At 43.8% G+C, this 21,206-nt stretch overlaps 1 protein-coding gene across 3 annotated transcripts in view; it reads left to right on the top strand.

Annotated features, from left to right (window-relative positions):
• MSRA (methionine sulfoxide reductase A) overlaps positions 1 to 21,206 on the top strand; it is a 237,702-nt gene that overhangs the window by 73,434 nt on the left and 143,062 nt on the right. For all 3 annotated transcript variants that reach the window (XM_019293053.1, XM_010411390.3, XM_010411391.3), the window contains exon 2: positions 14,709 to 14,777. In XM_019293053.1, coding sequence (XP_019148598.1) covers positions 14,735 to 14,777 — 43 coding nt within the window. In that variant the 5' untranslated portion in view covers positions 14,709 to 14,734. The remainder of the gene's footprint in view (positions 1 to 14,708; positions 14,778 to 21,206) is intronic.

Here is a 21,206-nt window from a genome sequence, read left to right as displayed (position 1 = left end):
AGCCTTTCATCTGTGAGCATCTCCCCTGAATCTTTGATAGTCAGGAGCAGGCAAAGCTTGCAGTCTGAATTTTGGCAGCAGCCCAGCCCTATTCCATCTACATTTGTACAAAGATAACTTATTTCCAAAATCAGTTTAAATTCAAAAATACCACAAACTCGGAACCATAACTTCCAGGCTCAGATCTTTCTGTGAGTTGCTTGATACAAAATTTGGCACGTGGATCATTTGTGAGAAGTTGTAGCTTCTTAGAAAAAAACTTGAACCTCATCATGAGGGAAGTTCTCCAGGTTATGTGATTAAATGTGCACCAACCCTGGTAAAATCCGATTATTCTCCTTGAATACCAGTTGAAGTAATACCCAGGAGCCAGTTTTTGGAAAGATCCCACAATATTAAGTGCTGAGCTCTAAGGAGAGTCTGCCATCAGTTCAATGGGAGCTGTTGAATCGTTGTGGGTTGATTCTGTAGCATCAGAGGCCGCAGCTGAGGCAAGAAAAATCAGTGCAAAATTGGAATCCCATTTGTGACACTATTTCAGCAATAGAAGGGTAAAAATATTGTAGGACTGTTGTGGTTTTCTGTTAAATAGGTTTTAAAAACTCAGGGCACTTCGTTATGTTTATTTCTCATAAATCAAGACACATTAAAGGACTAAAACCATCATTAGTTTTGTCATTTTAGGAAGGAAAAAGTTGTTAAAAACCCCTACATCTCTTTTATGTCCCAAAAATCTGCTTTGGCTGGCATGAAACCACAAGCATTAGCTCAGTTTGTCAGTAGTTTCAGTGTATGATAGATCTGAAGATTTAAATTCTGTTATTAAGATTGTTCAGAGCAAAAGAAAACTGGGAAAAATGTTAAACTTCTAAACAAGGCACTTTATTTGTTAATAAAAGGAGGAAACTTTAAGGAAAAAAGGAATGTGCTGTGGATTTGGGTACAAGTACTTTATATTTCTTCATTGAGAGAAAGGTTGGATTTCTGTTATGTGAGGAAAGTGGATTCGCTGTTATTTATGGAATTTTTTCTACTAAAATAATAAATGTTGGGGTTCAACTAACGCAGCCATCATAACACAGTTAGCCTTTACTGGGCTTCATGAGGTTGTTTTCTTCCTCAGAGGAGTGAAATTCATTGGAAATAGTGGATTTCCTGGAAAACTAAAATGAAATTAGGTGCTGCATTGGAGATGACATATCACTTCTTTACAAATAATAAAAAATGTTGGATTCACTTGGCCAATCTCACCCCAGGCCAGTCACCCCTGGCTCCCTCACATCACAACAGGTTAAAGGTCCTCAAGGAATGATTGGAATATTTTAGCTGATTGGCTTTAGGATGAGATGAATCATGTTTAGAATTTCCAGCCTACAACACTCCATGCTTTATTTGTTTATCTCTCTTGCCATAATGAGTTGAAATGTTCATTTTGGTGATTTTCCGAATAAATTCTCATTTTCAGCTGAAATGTGTTTCGATTTGTGGGGCTATTCATAGAAATGAGCATAAAGAAGCTAATTTTAGCATGAGGGAGCTAAAATCTCCCATGTTCCTTGTTCCACAGTCGATGGAGATGCAGAGAGTTGGAGAAAACCTTGTTCAGAAGGGAGTTCAAAGCTGAAACCTGATTTTAGAAAGTCTGAATTGCTCTCTTCTCACAGCTCCAAGGCTGCCAGAGCTCAAGGAGAGTTTGGACAGCACTCTCAGGGATGCACAGGGTGGGATTGTTGGGGTGTCTGTGCAGAGCCAGGAGCTGGAATTCATAATCCTGGTGGGTCCCTTCCCACTCAGGATGTTCTGTGGATCCAACTCCATGATTCTGTGGTTCCCTGCCAAACCCTGGCACCCTCTGAGAACTTGTGTCACTTACTGAGGTTTGCTGAGCAGCCAAACTCATCCTCCTTCATTCAAACCCACTTTTGCATCCCATCCTAAATCACTCACACGCTTTGGAAAGTACAAAATGGGAACTGGGAGTTTTCTGTGAGCCAGCCCTTCAGGATGGATGCCATAGATGCAGTTTTGTAGAGGTTTGGTGTTCGATGGTCACAACTTCAGTAAAGAAGCAGAGTTTGAGCCTTAAATCGTGGGGTGATTTATTTGGCTTAAGATAAAAGTGAAAAAAAAAAGACATTTGTCACTTATGATACATTTTATTTTGCATTTCTCATCACTGAGAAATAGAATGTCAGCCTTAAGCTGTGTCAGCTGTTCATGATGAAGCTGTAGCAAATTTTTAGATTGGGGTAACTACTTCCCATTTGACTTCAGAAATGTTTTTTATTAGAATCCCTTCCCCAACCACTCCATATCATACCCTAGTCAGCCCTTACTGGGCTTCATGAGGTTGTTTTCTTCCTCAGAGGAGTGAAATTCATTGGAAATACTGGATTCCCTGGAAAATTAAAGTGAAATTAGGTGCTGCATTGGTGATGACAAATCACGTCTTTAACAAATGTTGTGTTCATTTGGCCACTCCTCCCCTGGCCCAGGCACCACTGGCTCCGTACATACATTGGCTCTGCTGGACATGGGGAAAGGCTCTGGAATCTTCATGGAATCGTGGAATTATGGAATGGTTTGGGTTGTGTGACCAAACCTGGCCACACAAACCCAAACCAGTGGTTGGTAACACTCACCTTTATTTTGCCATCAGCTTCTGAGCTGCTTCAAGCAGTAAAATCACAATTCCCTTTTTCTCAACAAAGCCCAACTTGGCTCTCCCGGATTCCCTTCGCTGTGCCGAGGGGGGAAAATCACCAGGAAAAAGGCTGGAGCAGATTGGGAGGCTCAGCTGAGCATTGGGGCTGGTCATTTATCACTGTCAGCAGGGCCAGGGGGGACGAGGCACTGGAGCGTTCCCGCTCATCCATGGAGTGACAGCTGACGGGAGCCTGGTGCAACCTCCGGGCGGATAATCTGCCGCGGAGTGGGAATGTGTGTGAGGGAGATACTCTATCACCAGCCACACGCTGCTCCCGACGGCTCCACGAGGCAAAAGGGAACGTCAGCTGGGCTTTCAGGGACTGTGGGAATTGGGATGTGTCGCTAAAACCGGGCTGGGCGTCGCTGCTGTGGATTCGTGGATTCTTAAATCCAGATGGATGGAGCGGTGGGGATGTGTGGGGAGGCACGGGAGTGATAAGGGGATGACAGCGTTCTGATGGAAAGCGCTGGGTGTTTCACATCTCAGTTTAATTCTGCTGTGAAGTTCAGGAATTATTTAAAAATAGCAAAACCCACCCTGGCAAATACAGGCCTCAGTGAATCCAAATATTTAAAGGAACAAGAAAAATGTCTTGTGATGGGAAACTGAAATTACAGCAGGAAAAAATCCGATAAGTGAAGGTTAATAAATATTTCTTGCAATGTGCAGTGTTGAGGGAATTCCCTGGTTGAGGGAATTGGGATTGTTCAGCCTGGAAAAGAGAAGGTTTGGGGTGACATAATTGCAGCCCCTTCCAGTACTTGGAGGGAGCCTAAAAGAAAGGTGGAGAGGGAATTTTGACAAGGGTCTGGAGGGACAGGACACAGGCAATGGCTTCCCAATGGCCAGAGGGCTGGGATAGATGGGATATGGGGAAGGAATTGTTCCCTGTGAGGGTGGTGAGGCCCTGGCCCAGGTTGCCCAGAGCAGCTGTGGTTGCCCCTGGATCCCTGGAAGTGTCCAGGTTGGACAGGGCTTGGAGCACCCTGGGATAGTGGGAGGTGTCCCTGCCCATGGCAGGGGGTGGGGCTGGATGAGCTTTAATGTCCCTTTTAACCCAATCCATTCCATGATTCCATGAAATATTTCCCGTAGGTGCTAATTTAGAGCAAGGCTCCCAAGCCAACGTGAGATTATCCCGATTCCCAAAATTCTTCTTTCTGCCACCTAATAAAAAGTTCTGTGTCTTGAATTTGGTCAATCTGCAACTCAAAACTTACTGTTTTGAATTTGCTGTTATTTTTATTAACAGTATCCCATTTTGCTTTTCATGACAAATCATATGCATTGACTTAACTGGGGAACATTTTAATTGAGCACTGCTGGAGATTTTCCAATAAATTAACATTACATGTTTTTAACAGATGTCTGAATTTGACATTGTTATTAGACATTGTAATTAATAGAAGTATTACCCAAATTAAAATCTCAGGGCCTCAGAAAAATTAAATTGTAGGTGACTGAGTGATGTTAACTCATTAATAGAGAGTGACTCTTGAATTCCCTCTGTTGGGTTTTATTAGCCCAGTAAACACATTTTTCCAAGTAGCTGGAGAGGGAGTTGGACAAACCCTTTGGAATAAGGGTCTTATGAATCAAGAGATGTTTTACCGGTGATATTGTGTATTGAACCTGGCATTGCCTTATTGGTATAATCTGCCCACAAATACCTTTCTGGGATGTTGTACAGTTTTGATATGATAGAACTGTAGAATCCTAGAATGGTCTGGGCTGGAAAGAACTTTGAAGATCATCCAGTTCCAACCGCCACGTATGTAATTAAAGACTTGAAACAACACAGCTCTGCTCTTTGTTGACTCGTGGCCAGCCACGAGTTTCAAAGGGTTTTTCCCACTTTGAACATGTGTGTGAATGTCCAGCAAAAATTATCGAGTCTCATTTTGAGAAGCCATGGACATAAAAATCAATAACAACTCGTCAGTGTTACGTGGCACGAGGCTTAACTGCTCTCAGGTGGAGCCCTCAAAAAGGGAGCAGCCTAAATCCAAAGTCACACTTAGGAGGTTATTTATGTAAATATTAACTTGTGAAATGAAATTGTAAATAAACAATGTGATTAAAAGCAGTTGGGGGGATTTTTTAAGTCTGCAGTGTTTTGCCTTGCAGAAGCTTCCCTAGAATTCAGCACTTCTGGTGCCGATTCCCAAGTGAGGAGATGTTGAACTGAGCAGTGCCAGGAATGCACCGACCAGCAGAGATCAGACCCCAGCCTGCGGCTTTCCAGAGTTTATAAAAGTTTATTTCTCCCATGAATCTTCAGGCCTTCCCTCAGATGGTTCCTGCCCTTTTAGACAGTATTTTCCTCAAGAATTAGGGGGTGCAAGGTCGTATTCCATAGCAGGAGATCAGAGTGTTACTGGAGCTGCTTTGCCTCTCTCCGTGCTCCATCGCGGAATTCCTGCCCAGAGCTTTGTGCTGCTTCCCATTTTTCACGGTGCACACACCATGTCCCAGATGAGCATCCAGGGCATGTTTTATTCATGTGCTTTTCACCCCTTCGTTGGGATCATTAATAAAGCTGCTAAATAAACCCAGGCTTAACAACCCTGCTCGCCACACCCCACTGGACATCTCCTCCCTGCTCCCTCACGCTCTGTTTAACGCCGTCCTTTGTTTGGATCTCTTGGTTTTCCAGCCTGTCTGATGCCATTCTTACCCAAGCTGGTTAAGATAAGGGTTTCAAGTGGGGTTTTGAGAGGTGTTGTCTGTAATTATGAAGTGAATCCAGTTGTATTTTATCATCTTCATTCAATTCCTATGCTAACAAGAGGCTTCATGAAAAGCAGGAATGGCAGAGATGGCCTGGATTGTCCGTATTACGTGGAAAACTCAATGCCAGGCTCTGCTCCAGCTTTCAGGCTCTTCTATTTTCCTTTCTATTTTATATTTCAGGAAGTTGTAGTCTTCCCATCTCTGGAAGTGTCCAAGGCCAGGCTGGACAGGGCTTGGAGCAACCTGGGATAGTGGAAGGTGTCTATTTTTATTATTTTCTTTCGTGTTACCCCATCCAAACTGGCCTTGCACACATCCAGGGATGGGGCAGCCACAGCTTTTCTGGGAGGTTAAAAAGAGTAAGTTTTAAAAATGAGAACTGCTCATTACATCATGACAGATCTCCATGAATTAGGTTTTTGGGAAGTGAAATGCTGTGACAGTCCCAAAATACCACAAGAGTTGGTTACTTTGTGTATCTCATATATCTGTCTATGTTATCTTTCTGATCTGGCAGCTCTTCTAGACAGGATCCTTACACAATCATAGATTCCTTTAGCTTGGTGTCATTATTTTCCCCTGCCATTGTTCCCTTTGCTGTTTTGATCATGTATTTTACTGTTAACATTTGTTCTGGTTCATAACCCATAATCTCCATTGGTGTCAAGGCAGTATTTTAATAAATACTTGTGTACACTCGGGTACATCTAATCCTTCCCCTGAATAGATCCTAAATCTCTGTGATATTACTGCAGGGTTAGAGGTGGAATTCATCCAAGTTTGTTGCTACTTTCCTTATAATCAATGCTCAGAAAGTGACATTTTTAAATATGACTGGTTTTATCCTGAAGAAGACAATATGTCAGATGAATCACCACACAAGTGTCTGGTTCTTTCCAGAGTACAGGAGGATCCAAGGCTGAATACTCAGATGTAGATATCCAGTGTGGATGATGAAAGCCAAGTGCCAGGATCCAAGTTTTAAAATATTTAATTTTGCCTTAGATTTTGTACCCCAAACCTCCAAAATTCAACACCTACAGAGTCAGAGAACAGATCAAGCAGAACATATGGGCACAGTCAGGCTGTGATGGGTCACCTTTATCTGGGCCTCATATGCTTTGTGTGTGGGAAAGTCACATAATCTCACAATCCCAGAATTACTTGGGTTGGAAAAGCCCTCGGAGATCACTGAGTCCAACCATCCCCCAGCACTGCCAAGGCCACTGCTGACCCATGTCCCCAAGTGCCACATCCACACGGCTTTTCAATCCCTCCAGGGATGGGAATCCACCACTGCCCTGGGCAGCTGTTCCAATGCTTGACCACCCTTTCCATGAAGGAATTTTTCCGAATATCCAACCTGACTCTCCCTTGGCACAGCCTGAGGCCGTTCCCTCTCCTCCTGTCCCTGTTCCCTGGGAGCAGACCCCGACCCCCCTGGCTGCCCCTCCTGTCAGGGAGTTGTGCAGAGCCAGAAGATCCCTGAGCCTCCTTTTCTCCAGGCTGAGCCCCTTTCCCAGCTCCCTCAGCTGCTCCATGGCTTGTGACCTTGTCTCCTGGACAGCAGTAAGTCTGTTACTGTACTTTCTAGGATACCTTCCTCTATTCATACCCCAAATATATCCTTAATCCTCACATTTTACTCCCACAGCCCAAGTTCTCTGTCCCAGCTTCCATGAATCCACTCCCCACTCCCAGTATGCACCTCTGCCCCAGGGGATTGGGAGTTTCACAATCACTGTTTCTCCTCCTCTGCACCTCCACCACCGTCTTCTAAGAAATTTATTAATTTTCATTCCAAAACCTTCTTTTTGTGTCGCTCCTGATCCGTTTCCCAGTAGGAACTGCAGAACAAACCCAGTGCTTGATCTCTGGCCTTTGTTCATTAAGCTGCACCTCTGTTTTTTGAGGAGCTCGTGTGTTTTGGAGGCTGAGCTGGCACTCTGTGCTAGGACACATCACACTCTGTGCCAGTGGTCAGTTCCTGTGTCCCAATCTGTTTGATGGCCTGGATGCAGTGAGCCCAGTGTGTCACTTTGGGAGACATCATCCCCAGAATACATTTCCAAGTTAGTTTCTGCTGCCACTCTTCCCTTCCTGAGCTGTTTTGATAAATAAACTTACATATTTTTCAACAACATTTGTGATTATTGGATTCCATTGTGTGATACCAGGGTTTTTTTAATAATAGCTGGGATCCATCATGTGAGGACATCACCACAACACTATAAATAGTTGTGGGCTAAATCCTTCAAATAATTCAAAATTCAAATTGTTGAATTACTGTGACGTAACCACCTCTCCTTTTAATTGATCCTGAGCTGACAGCTGATCTCTCCTGATGGAGGATGGAACTGGAGGAGCGAGAGGTGAAAGAAACCCAGCAGATCCTGTTCACCATCTCTTTGCCAGTGCTGAGGATCCAAATGACTCGTCAGAGGCAGAGACATAAATGACCAGGATTGGGGATCGATGTCCCTGTGCTGAGAATGTCCTTTGGGACACAAAGGGATTTGAACTGTAGCACTTGAGGGTTCATCTACAATGACAGGAGGTTTTCTTATTGCACAGGAGCTTTTAGAACTGACAGTTCTGCTGATTGAACTAGACCTGAAAAGAAAGAAGAGTGTATCTTTCATCACCAGCTAGGAAGGATTTATGGATGGAGTTCTGCCATAAATTAAAAATCTCATCCTGCTCAAGGAGAGCAGCCCTCTCCCTTGTGTGCCTCTCTTTAGTCCTCTAAGCCCCAGTGAAGCTCTGCTTTCCTGACTTTTTCCATTGAGTAGTTTTTAAAATCCCAAAATTTGAAATCCTAATTCCACTTTCAGGAACAAGGAGAAATGGGGGGGCGGGTCTTAGTTTAGATTGGAAAAGGGGCATTTAGCAGGTAATTTCTATTCCTTCAGCAGCACTTCCTACAATCTTCCTCTTCAACAGCCAAACTTTCCCTTTGTCCTTTTCAGATCATTGTGAAACCACCTCAAAAGCATTTTCTGGTGTCCAGGAGAAGTTGGGAGAGGGGATGGATATAAATAAGGTGAATGAATAAGTGAGGATTTGGTTCAATCCTATCCTTGTACAATTTACCAAATCGTCATTTATGGCATAATTTTGGTACATGAAACGTGTAACTCCTCTTGGCACACCCATCAGGTACCTTTTCAGAGAACTAAACTCTTTCTTGAGGAAAATATCTCTAGGGTTATGAAACAGTGAAAAAATAAATATCCTTAGGTTTAAAAAATCAGGCTTGAAGGTATTTAGGCCTATAATTGAATGACTTGTTTTACAGAAGTACTGGCCAGTGAAAAGTGAACAGAAATTCTGGAGCCCAGAAGTTTCTAGAATCAGTTCATTTACTCAGGCACAAGCACAAACCAAGGTCAGATCCCTGTTTTCTAAAGCAGGTGAACAAAATATAATGAAGTTCTCATCAGTTAATATGGAAATACACTGAAACAGAGTTTTGTTTTGAGGCTGTCGAGTAAGATTTCTATTTGGAAATGGCAAGAACACATTTGTTCCTGTAATGTGTTAATAGCAGTGTGTTAATGTGTTAACGCAGCCTAATGGAAGGGTGTGTTTTAGTAGAGTTAATTCACTGTTAATAAATTCAGTGCTGCCTTTAGACTTCAGTGTAGGCTCTGTAAAGGATCAGAGAATCCCAATATCCTGAGCTGGATCCCACCAGGATCATGGAATCCAGCTCCTGGATATCACTGGACATGGCTGTTTGGAAAAGTGTACAGTGTCTGGTTCAGCCTCTGCTGACATGTGCTGGTTAAATTAAAGGTTAAATGGTTACATTAAAAAGGAAGTATTTGTTTAGTAAATACTAGTCAGTAAGGCTGATTTTGGTTCCATGGAACTGAGTTTTCCTGTGTTGAACTTAAACTCAAGGGCAGCGAATTCCTTACTTTTGCTACTTTAGTAATCTTTACTATAGGGTTTGCCCTCCTTGGTGACACTTTTGGACTTTTATCCTCACTACAATTTAAATGGTGACACTGCACTGCCAAACTTCTGCCATTTTTTTCCCTCTGCATGTTGCAGTCTTTCACTGAAAATAAAAATGAGATAATTTCTTGTTGGCAAGGTAAGAAACCCACTGGTCTTCAGTTATGTTCTCTATATTGAGGTCTTCTCATTGTACCATTCCCATCCCTGGAAGTGTCCAAGGCCAGGTTGGACGGGGCTTGGAGCACCCTGGGATAGTGGAACGTGTTGGGGTTGGAACTGGATGAGCTTTAAGGTCCCTTCCCACACTGGGTCCATGAGGACACCTGGAGGAGAGAAGGATCCAGGGAGACCTCAGAGCCCCTTCCAGGCCCTAAAGGGCCTCCAGGAGAGCTGGAGAGGAACTTGGGACAAGGCATGGAGGGACAGGACACAGGGAATGGCTTCCCAGTGCCAGAGGGCAGGGATGGATGGGATATTGGGAAGGAATTCCTGGCTGTGAGGGTGGTGAGGCCCTGGCACAGGTTGCCCAGAGCAGCTGTGGCTGTCCCTGGATCCCTGGAAGTGTCCAAGGCCAGGCTGGCTGGGGCTTGGAGCAACCTGGGCTAGTGGAAGGTGTCCCTGCCCATGGCAGGGGGTGGGATGGGATGGACTTTAAGGTCCCTTCCATCCCAAACCACTCTGGGATTCCCTGATTCATTGTGCTGTGATCTTTCTGGAGGGTACAAACCCGACACTGAAGTTAAACTTGGTCCTTCTGTGACTTTTGAAATCCCAGCTGTGGGTTACAGTGAAATGCCACCAGTCTGTCCCCGTGTTCTGAGTTTTCCAATGGCAACTACCATCCTATTTTTCATTATTTTGCTGCAGAGAGGTGGAGTTGTGACTGGGGATGACTTCCTCCTCTCACATCTACAATTTAGGAGGCATTTAAATAACTTGCTTATTCAATGCTGAGCATTTTTCTCCACCCCTCATTATTTAGATGAAAGGAATCTTTGTCACACAGCCTAAGTTTTATGCCCCTTCACTGCCTCCAAACTTTTATTTAAAATGAATATGGAAACTACACTAAATGTTATCTGTACATGCCCTGCACAGCTGACTGAAAGTTTCATAAAACCACGGAGTCACAGAATATCCTGGCAAGGACCCACAAGGATCATCATGTCCTGCACAGGAAAATCCCTCAAATCCCACCATGGGCTTTCTTTGGTGGCCATCTTGTAATTCTTAGGACTTATATTATGCCTTATATTCAGCTTTTGGAAATAATAACCTGAGAGCTCCTTTTATAACTGTTGTAAAAAATTCTTATATTCCCCAATCTGTTTTTTCTCCCAGATTCCCAACCCCTCAGTAGCCAAAATCCTCCACCATGGTGGTGTGATGGGAAATGTAGGAAAAATGGAAGAAAAGGCCAAAAAGAAAGGGGAAAGGGGTCCTTCAAGCAGCGGCTGATTTGCTTTGGGATGTTCCCATCCCTGCTTATCCCTTTTCCTCCTCTCCCCCGTCCCCATCGTGGCTGTGCTTTAGGAGATGGAGTAGGCTCCTGGTAATTGGTTAATCAGCTATTTTCAATTCAATTCCTGGCTGTACTTACCATGGAAAATTAACAGTCCTTGCGTATAAATATGACCCCTACTCCTGGATTAATTTGATTATGCAAGAATCTCAGTTTTCATTTAAAAATAATAACTTTCTGGCTGCTCTGATAAAACAAGTTTGGATATGTAATCTAAATATTCTCTAATGGCTTAAAAAAATCAAAAGACAAATATGAAGAACATATGAATCTCTTATTAATAGAATTTAAATGTTCTCAAATCTTTGCTGTGATGGCTTGAGATTGAATATTTTGAGACCAGAGAATTCCTGATTTTCATTCACTGCTAGATCAGCATTCTCTGAAAAGCCAAACCTTTTTTAAGCATCTTCATTTGGGTCCACAAAAAGAGAAGTGATGTTCATTAAATGACTGAGGGAATCTTAACCCTGAGTTTTTAAAATTTCTTCTGGGCTTGTAAATCTGTTTGGAACCTAAGTCAGGCTGGTTTGAAAGGAAATATTTTTTACAGAACTTTCTCATTTGAACATATTTCATTGTTAAATTTATCTATTATGGGTGTGATACCATCAACCCACGTTACTGTGAGTATAAATGAAATGTATCCTAACAAATTAAAATGTGCCAGAGAACAGGTCCAGGCATTGGAACTCGATTGTCCACGCTGATAAATTGCTGGGATAGGCTCAAACATGATTTCATCTGGTCTAATTAACTCTCAGATAGTTCGTAGATAAGACTTGCCAGTTTGAGTGGTTTACTGGTGCAGATACAGACTCATGGTGAGGGCAGCAGGGAGAGAGATGGTTCTACTCGGAGTCATGAGACCCCACCTGCAGAGCTGCCTCCAGCACTGGGATCCAACAGCAGAAGGACATGGAGCTGCTGGAGAGAGTCCAGAGGAGGCCACGGAGATGCTCCAAGGGCTGGAGCCCCTCTGCTCTGGAGCCAGGCTGGGAGAGCTGGGGGAGTTCACCTGGAGAAGAGAAGGATCCAGAGAGACCTCAGAGCCCCTTCCAGAGCCTAAAGGGGCTCCAGGAGAGCTGGAGAGGGACTTGGGACAAGGGATGGAGGGACAGGACACAGGGAATGGCTTCCCACTGCCAGAGGGCAGGGATGGATGGGATATTGGGAAGGAATTCCTGGCTGTGAGGGTGGTGAGGCCCTGGCCCAGGATGCCCAGAGAAGCTGTGGCTGCCCCTGGATCCCTGGGAGTGTCCAAGGCCAGGTTGGATGGGGTTCGGAGCATCCTGGGATAGTGGGAGGTGTCCCTGCCTGTGGCAGGGGGTGGGATTTTTTAGATGGTTAGATGGTATTTAAGGTTCCTTCCCAAACCATTCCATGGTTGTGGGATAATCCTTGTGTGGACAGAACTGTACCTGAAATCAATGACTCTTTAGCCAAGGGCTGTTGTAGGACCATGTTAGAAACTATCAAGTGATAGGTGTAAAAACTGAGTAAAAACTGCCTAAGAAACATTGAGGACCTGTTTAGCAACTTTTGATTATCTTTCCATACATTTTGGATCTGTGAAGGATTATTTCTTGTTAAAATTCAGAGAATCTAAGGAGCACAAGGCAGGCACTGCACCTGTCTGAAGCAGACTTTGCCTGAAGCTGAAGTTGAATGTCAAGTCCTCCAGGATCTGTGTTGCTTTCAGCTCCTACTGGTTCTGTTCAGCAGGAAGCAAAGTGTGTCACAGGAATCTCTCAGGCTTAGTTTGGAAAATTTAGAGAGTTTTGGCAGTTGATGATGGAGCAGCATTTGGAAGTTTTGAGAGGTTGTCGTTCATGAATTTATGTTCGTGAAAATTCTGTCAGCTTGAATGTCAATAAAACAAAAGTGAGAATCTATTCCTTAACAAATGGCTTAGCTTTGGAGCTCTGAAGACCAAGGAGATTAAAAAAATGATACAGAGACATCCCTGGAAGTGTTCCAGGCCTGGATAGTTCAAGGGGTCCCTGCCCATGGCAGCGGGTGGCACTGGATGAACTTTAAGGTCCCTTCCAAGCAAACCAGTCTGGGACTTGATGATCCATGTCCTTCTAATTCAGCTTTTCCGCATCCATTGATGGATTGACCCCGTAGATTGACAGTATTTGGGTGGAATGTGCTGTTTTCAGCCCCAGGAAATGAAGTGAACTCGCAGCCAGCCCAGTGCTCACTGGAAATGTCTCCATGGCTCTGCAAGACCAGGTTTTATCCTACTTACTGCAAGCCCTTGTCTCTGGAATGACAATGAGCTTGGGAAAGTAATTTATTCTTTCTGTTGGCAAGTTACAGGGATAGTCCTATTTATTTCTAATTCCATGGGGCCAAGGTATTCCTGATTTTCTGGAGTTAGTCAATCCAATTTGTAGGTGAGAATTAAAATATTTTCACATGGAAAACTGTTCAGTAAAAAGCCCAAAACTGGGACATTCTTTGATTCTCCTTGGGGAGAGTTGTTGTTACTTACACGTTGTTATTTGGGTGTTGTTACTTTCTTCCTAAGGTTGAATGTGTATTTTGTTAAGGTCCTTTTAAATTTGGGGGTGGAGGGGGTGGGAGGGTGGGGGTGGTTTATTTTTTACTATTTAGTGCATCTGTGCAGGAAATACTGGAAAAAATAGTGAGCCAAAGTATGAATGACAAGAAAATGAATCATTTTATCTGGCTGAGATCTTCAAAACGAAAGTGTGAAGACATTTGGAGACAACTTGAGAACTCTGAAAATATTACTTTCATTCAAGCCCATCTCACCTCTGAAAGTTTAATTTTAATTTTAATATATTGAAAGCCTGGCCATTTGAAATGATAACTGCTTCATACATCATGGATGTCACTCACTCTGTAAATGAAGGCAGCTATCAGGGCGAGGGCAGGGTTAGTTTATTTGATCTTACAAGATGTTCCATAATTTTTCTGCCTGTTCACTCCTCTCCTGTGGTTGTAGATCATGTTGGGAATACCAGCTACAGCTAACGAGGTTGAAACCTTGGTCATGTTACTCCCACTCTGGAGCTTCCCAACAATTTCCTTCCCAAAGCCCCTCTCTGGAGGCACAGGACATTCAATTTTCCTAAATGCCACCGATTGACTCGTGGCACCTCTTGCTCCACTTGCAGATAACCCTGATTTTCCCTTCTCACTGACTGTTGGTAAATGTTGGTTGCCAGCTGGGATTAGGAATGTGCCTCCCTGCTAATGAGAAATACTGTCTTCAGAGAATTCACAAGTGAGCCCACATTCCCTATCTGACCTGGTTTGTTCCTCACCAGCATCAGGACTAAAGGAATTCAAATAATGCATGCACTGAGAAAACATCTGCATTTTCTCCCCGGAAAATACTTTGTGAACAGAAAGTTGTATTTTGAATTCAGGCAGTTTTGTTTCTTGCCACCACTGTTTAAAATGTGTCTTAATAGCAAAAAATGGATGTAGGGATGGCAGTGAAAAGATTTGGGACTACAAGAGGGCAGGGTTAGGTGGGATATTGGGAAGAAATTCTTGCCTGTGAGGGTGGGGAAGCCCTGGCCCAGGGTGCCCAGAGAAGCTGTGGCTGCCCCTGGATCCCTGGAAGTGTCCAAGGCCAGGTTGGATGGGGTTTGGAGCAGCCTGGGCTAGTGGAAGGTGTCCCTGCCTGTGGGAATTGTGCAGGTTTCAATGGATCTGGGAGAAATAAACAATTGATTTTATGCAAAGCAAATACTCCATCACATTTTAACTTGTTTTTTTTTTTTTTTCTCCTTCTAGATAAACATCATGTCAATGGAAACAGAATGGTTGAACCTTTCCCAGAGGGAACACAGATGGCTCTGTTTGGTAAGGCATCAGTTTGAAAATAAAAGCTCAAAGCTCTGTGGTGTTCCTGCATTCCAAATTTCTTAATTTCAGCCTGACTCCTTCCTTCCAGTTTCAGAATCTGGGCTGCTCCTGCCATTTTTCAATCACTGCCACCAGCTAAAGCCACTGGGCGTTTTGGGAGATGCCCTTTATATGTAATTTCCATATAAAGAAATACACTAAAAATGTTTTTTTTCTTAGTTACACAAACAGAAAATGTAAATCCTGTATTTTGTTCCCTAAAAGTTCCAAAATAATAGCTTTTTATGTATGATAATTCCTCTAAGATCATTCATTAGTTGAAACAAAATTCTGAAGATGGTCCATTATTCTCCACACTTTAAGCCATGCCAGGAACTCCAACTGTTTGGGATCTATTGGACTTGGAGAGTTGTTATCATTTACATGCCCCGAACCAAACCTGCTGGTTTGTACTCGACCTTGTCAATAGTCCTGTGGAATTCCTGTCGGGAGCCATCAGAGCTGGAAAAGTGGCCAGCTGGAAAAGAGAAGTTTAATTTCACTGTATCTGTCTCTTTTCTATGAAAATGTCACTCTTTGAGCCCTTTTTGAAGACTTGAAAAGTTGTTTCTCCAGAGAAATTAATTTATGGAAGTAATAAACATCCTAAAATAGATCAAAATCACCCTTTTCCAGCCAAGATCTGGACTTTACCCAAAACTGGGAATTGTCAGAGCTCTTATTTCAGGATGTGCTGATGTTAGTTCTTAAGGCAAGCCTTTGGGATTTACTTTGGAAGAAAAAAAGTGGATTTCTATGACAATTATTATTAAAATTTATTGCTACAGAGAATGAAAAATTTCCTAGTGCTGTTTTGATATAACTGAGTTGTTTACAAAGGGTGTATTTCTCTACTAACATGAACAAGATTGTCCAAAGTGCCTTAGGAAATGTATTATGTTCTATTAAATGTTTCTCTATCTGTGATGCTGAAGTAAATATTAAATCACTCCTTGATACACATTAATTTAATACTCCAAAAATGATCTTTTCAATTGATGATTGCAAAAAATCTTGGCGAGTGTCAGCTTTCCTGTGGAATTAATGTTGGTATAGTTTGATGGCAGAAGAGAAGAAATGGTTTGTGGGTGCCACCCTTCAGTTTCCAACATGATTTATTCAACTTCTCTTCAGAGTTCTTCCAATCCAGTGTTGCTTTTCTGTCAGTATCTCCTTCTCTGTGGATTTTGGGAACATAAACAAATTCTTGGACTGGTGGAATGAGTGATTGTTTTATAATTTTCTTTTGGAGCAAGTGGAAAATGATTTTAACCTTTTGAGCTCTAAGGTTGAGATGGATGTAGATTCTTCTCTGAATTTCTTACAGCAGGCAGGGTCAGAGGGTTCTGGTGCAGTCTGATACTGATGCAGTCCATGCTGTTTAAATATTTTTTGAACAAAAGAAGCTTCTTTTGGTTTTTTTGTATTTCCTGTGTCATGATCAGATCAGATTTCTGGTGTTTGTGATGGGTGTTGGTTCTGTCACTGCTCGTTGTACACGATTTGTAAAACTTCATAGAAAGCAAGAGGATTTAATTGGAAAATTGCAAAAGCTTGTTAAGCAGAGCACTTAGAAGCATTCCTGAGGAACTCTGTAACATTCCTATCAAGCCTGGGAACTTCCATTCTTTTTAAATTGCCCTAGATTTTCCACAAGGCTGTGATTGCAAGTGTTGGGCTTATGTGGTGAAAGCTCAGGCTGGTGCCATCTGTGCTGTGAAGGAACAGAAAGCCTACACATCCTGATTTTTGCTATTAGACCTGCACTGGAATAGTGCACAAACACAGCTCTGATGATAATCCCTGGCATTTGTTGGTGCTGGCATCCCAATCTGATGGGTAGGATGGGAAAAGGGAGGTGCAGATCACTTTTCCTCCCTCCAACCCATGTGAATGGGAATAAAAGGCCAGGTTGGATGGGGCTTGGAGCAACCTAGGATAGTGGGAGGTTTCCCTGCCCATGGAACCGGATGAGCTTTAAGGTCCCTTCCAAACTAAACCGTTCTGGGACTCTCTGATTCTAAAAGAAGCACTTGAACAAGAAAACTATCAGTTAGGAATTCCTCTCCTGGGATTATTACTCAGTCTATCCATGTGTCTTCCTGTTAACAGCAAGTTCTTTGTATTTTGGGTCTCTGTAAGGTCAGGGGAGAGCCTGAGCCAGTCGAATTTCTGACTCCACCTCACCAAGACAGGATTTTCACACCCCTCTTCCAGAAAGATCCTTTAATCCTTTAATTGGATTCACAGGGACGACTCTAGAAGAGCAGTAGTTACTTAGAAGAGATCCCTCTTACTGCCCAGTGGAGTCTCCCTCATTGGGTTTATTCCCATCTCCCTCACTGAGGTTATTCCAGGCTCATCTGGACACAATCCTGTGCCCTGTGCTCTGGGATGCCCCTGCTGGAGCAGGAAGCTGGACCAGATGACCCCACTGTGCTCCCTTCCAACCTGACCCATCCTGTGATTGCTTAAAAAGATCTGCAAAACCCAGAAGTTGCTTGTGTAGAGACAGCCAAGTTGCAGTGAATTTTCCTCCTCCTTGGATTGTTTTAGATGCACCAATAAAACAGCAGAATAAAATGTCATGCAGGGTTGTAAACACTGAGCCTTCCACCTGCTGCAAAACACAGCTGGATTTCATCCCACAGCTCCCTCTCCTGCAAAACCTCCTCAAGACACTCTTCCTAATGGTGGATTATTTATTTGATGGTGTGGCTGCTTGTTTGGATCAAGGGACAGGGTGAATGTACTTGGGGCATTGTTCCTGCAGCTTTCCCATCTACAGCAGAACCTCATGGATTTCAAAGGATGATTTAAATGATCTTGAGACTCTCCTGTTGTCTGTGCAGCATCACTCAGCTGCTGGAGCTGCACCTATTGCTCATTAGGATGAAGAAATGTGTCCTTGTTTCTACAATGAGGGAAAAAACCACATTTCAAGGGTGAGGGTGATTCTTTAATGGAAATCTTCTAATGCTCCCCATCCTGTGACCTCATAATCCAGCTCCCAGCTGAGATTAAAGCACTAAGGCAACACGAGGTGCACAGGCACGGCTCACAGCCTCACTGGAGACATGAAATGCTGTGTCAAAAATCCTTGGAAGTCTATTCCCAAATTCCATGGCTGCTGCCCAGAAAGGTTATGGACTCCCCATCCCTGGAGGTGTTCTGGGGCTTGGAGCTACCTGGGATAGTGGCAGGGGTTGGAACTGGGTGGTATTCAAGGTCCCTTCCAACCCAAACCATTCTGGGGTTCTGTGTTTCTGTGGAACAAATGAAACTCTTGATGTTCCATGTTTGTTTGTGTTATGAATGGTAAAGTAGAAGCCGTTCAATAAAAGCCTGTCCAGGAAGTTTTCTTGGAAGTTTTATGGTCATGGATATATTCAGTCAAAAGTATTTAGTTGTGAGAGACTGATTTTGACCCCAAACTTAACCAAAACTCAAAATCTGAACATATATAAGGGGGGTTGATAATATTTTGAAAAGAGGCAGTTTAGGGTCTAAATTCAACTTTTTTCACCGGGGTAAAAAATCCCCAAATGCCTGAAAGCTACAGAACATTCACAACTTCAAGAAATTAATACTTTCCTCAGTACCACTGTAACTCTCTGCATATTTTAAACACATTTAAATGCCCTGCTGCATTATCATAATATCATAGAATCGTTTGGGCTGGAAGGGACCTTAAAGATCACCTTGTTCCAAACCCCCTGCCATGGGCAGGCAAATTATGCTCAGAAATGTTTCTGATCAGGGTTGAATTTTAAGTGCTCCTTTTCCTTAACAGCTGCTGCTGGTGCAAGACCCCAGTTTATCCCAGAGCACCTCTATATTCCCTGAGATTTCTATGTCACCTGATTTCTCCAAGAGGAAGCATCATGCACATGATGTGTGCATAGAAGAGCTCTTATTTACCTCCAGTGAAATCTGGAAATAGTTCAGATTTGTAATTATAACACTTTTAAAATACAGGAGTGCACTGAGCTGTATTTGCCTGACACAGACTGGCTTGTAGTGGGATAATTGGTTTCTTGATGTAAACAAAGTGCAGACAGAAATAGGATGTTAAGGAACTGATAAGATCTAATTATGGACCTTTCAGAGCTGGCAGACGGATCCAGGCCTGGTCACCTTCTGCTCTGCGCTTATTAGACAGCAGCACATTCCAGTAATTCCATGGAGCTGTGTTATTACTGTGTTTTGCCTGAGTTATCGTGTCCTGTTGTGACTGGGAATGTACCCACTGTTTCCGAAGGTTGTTTAAAAATTAAACCAGAATACATCAGGATTTTCCAGTGAGGTTTCTCAGCTTGTTCCTGAGGCCTCTTCAGCTGCTTTGGCAGCACGTGGGTCTGGGGCCCTTGGAAAACTGAGCTCCTCCAACACACTCTGCTCTTGGTGGCTTCGACTCCTTCCCATAAAGGCTGGACAGGGCTTGGAACAACCTGGGATAGTGGAAGGTGCCCCTGCTCGTGGCATGGGGTGGAATGGGATGAGCTTTAATGCTCCTCCAACCCAAACCATTCGGTTTCTGTGGATAAAGGCCTGATCAGGGTGACTTCTCAGCTAAAGGAAGATAATTTCCCTTGGAAGTGGGATGGTGTGTTTAAGAACAGATAAATCCATGCAGAGTTTCTTTTCCTCCCCCCGGGAACAGCTGCTGGTGGCTGTGTCAGAGGAGAACCAGTGTTAGGAAATCCTTTGGTTCAACTGAGTTTTCAATGACTATTTTTCAGCAGAAAAAGAAAATCACAGGGAACAAAGTTTGGCTCCCAAGAGAAACAGGTTTTTCTTTTTTTTGTAGACAGTAAAAATAGAACAAGTAATTTTTATCAAAGAAAAAGAAGAGAACTTAAAACAATGGTACACATCAGAAGATGTTTTATCTCTCTCTGAAGAAAATGAAAGACTTGATGATGTTGAAACAGGCGTGTTTGCTCTGACCCAAATGGAGGAGAAACATCCACAGCAATATCGTCACATGGTACTAGGATCACGTTGTGGAAGAACTGAGAGACAGAGGGAATGCATTCCAGAAGGGGTTCATGTCTCTCGTGGTAATTCTCTTTCAGCACTTGGAGAAGAGAAGAAAGGGTACTAATCGGCTGGGTTTTTAGAGTCCTGAGGCATTAATGCTGTCCCATTTCTGCAGTTCTGGAATGAGAGGAAAAGCCTGGGAAGTCAGGGCATAACAAAAGGGAGTGGCCTAAAGGGAGGCTGCTCTGTCCCTAAACTAAATTGTGTTCCCATTCTTACCTTTGCAGTGTGTTTATCAAAGAAATCTACCCTTAGTCCCCATTTTCCTTTCTTCTGTCTTCCAGACACTGATTTTGTCTTTTTGTTGCTTCTTCCGGAGAACTGAAACTCAGCCCAGTTCCCAACCCCTGCTGTGTGGTCCTGGTTCATCCTTATTGCTGCCACTGCCTACACATGGAATCATGGAATGGGTGGGAAGGGACCTTAAAGCTCAACCAGTGCCACTCCCTGCCATGGACAGGGACACCTCCCACTATCCCAGGTTGCTCCAAGCCCTGTCCAGCCTGGCCTTGGACACTTCCAGGGATCCAGGGGCAGCCACAGCTTCTCTGGGCACCCTGTGCCAGGGCCTCCCCACCCTCACAGCCAGGAATTCCTTCCCAATATCCCATCCATCCCTGCCCTCTGGCAGTGGGAAGCCATTCCCTGCGTCCTGTCCCTCTATGCCTTGTCCCAAGTTCCTCTCCAGCTCTCCTGGAGGCCCTTTAGGCTCTGGAAGGGGCTCTGAGGTCTCCCTGGATCCTTCTCTTCTCCAGGTGAACACCCCCAGCTCTCCCAGCCTGGCTCCAGAGCAGAGGGGCTCCAGGCCTTGGAGCATCTCCATGGCCTCCTCTGGACTCTTTCTAGCAGCTCCACGTCCTTCTGCTGTTGGACCCCAGATCTGGAGGCAGCTCTGCAGGTGGGGTCTCACCTGAGGGGAGCTGAGGGGCAGAATCCCTCTTTCCCCCGCTGCCCGTACTGGGGGATCAGCCCAGGGCACGGGGGATTTCTGGGCTCCAAGTGCTTGTGGCTGGGGCATGTCCAGCTTTTCCTTCACCACCATCCCAAAATCCTTCTCCTCTGGTCATCTTCCTCACGACCTTGCCTGAAGTGAGATGCTCTGGTTTGGTGGTCGAACCTCCAGGGTTTTTTTGAAGCCACTACCAGGGAATGTTCTCTGTTTAGATTTTAAAGCCTAAGCAGAAAAGCCCCGAACTGAACATCTTCCCCTAAGCCTGATAAAAAATAAGGTGATAAACACAGAAATAACCATAACTCTGGGACCTTTTCAAATAAAAATCTCAATACTCAATTTCTCTCATCCTGTGGAATATCCTGGGCATTGTGCTTTAAGTGCTGCTGCTC

Source organism: Corvus cornix, chromosome 3 (assembly GCF_000738735.6).
Source record: "Corvus cornix cornix isolate S_Up_H32 chromosome 3, ASM73873v5, whole genome shotgun sequence".
Taxonomy (NCBI): domain Eukaryota; kingdom Metazoa; phylum Chordata; class Aves; order Passeriformes; family Corvidae; genus Corvus; species Corvus cornix.
Note: the sequence above shows the minus strand (reverse complement) of the source record. Positions and strands in the feature narration are given on the sequence as shown.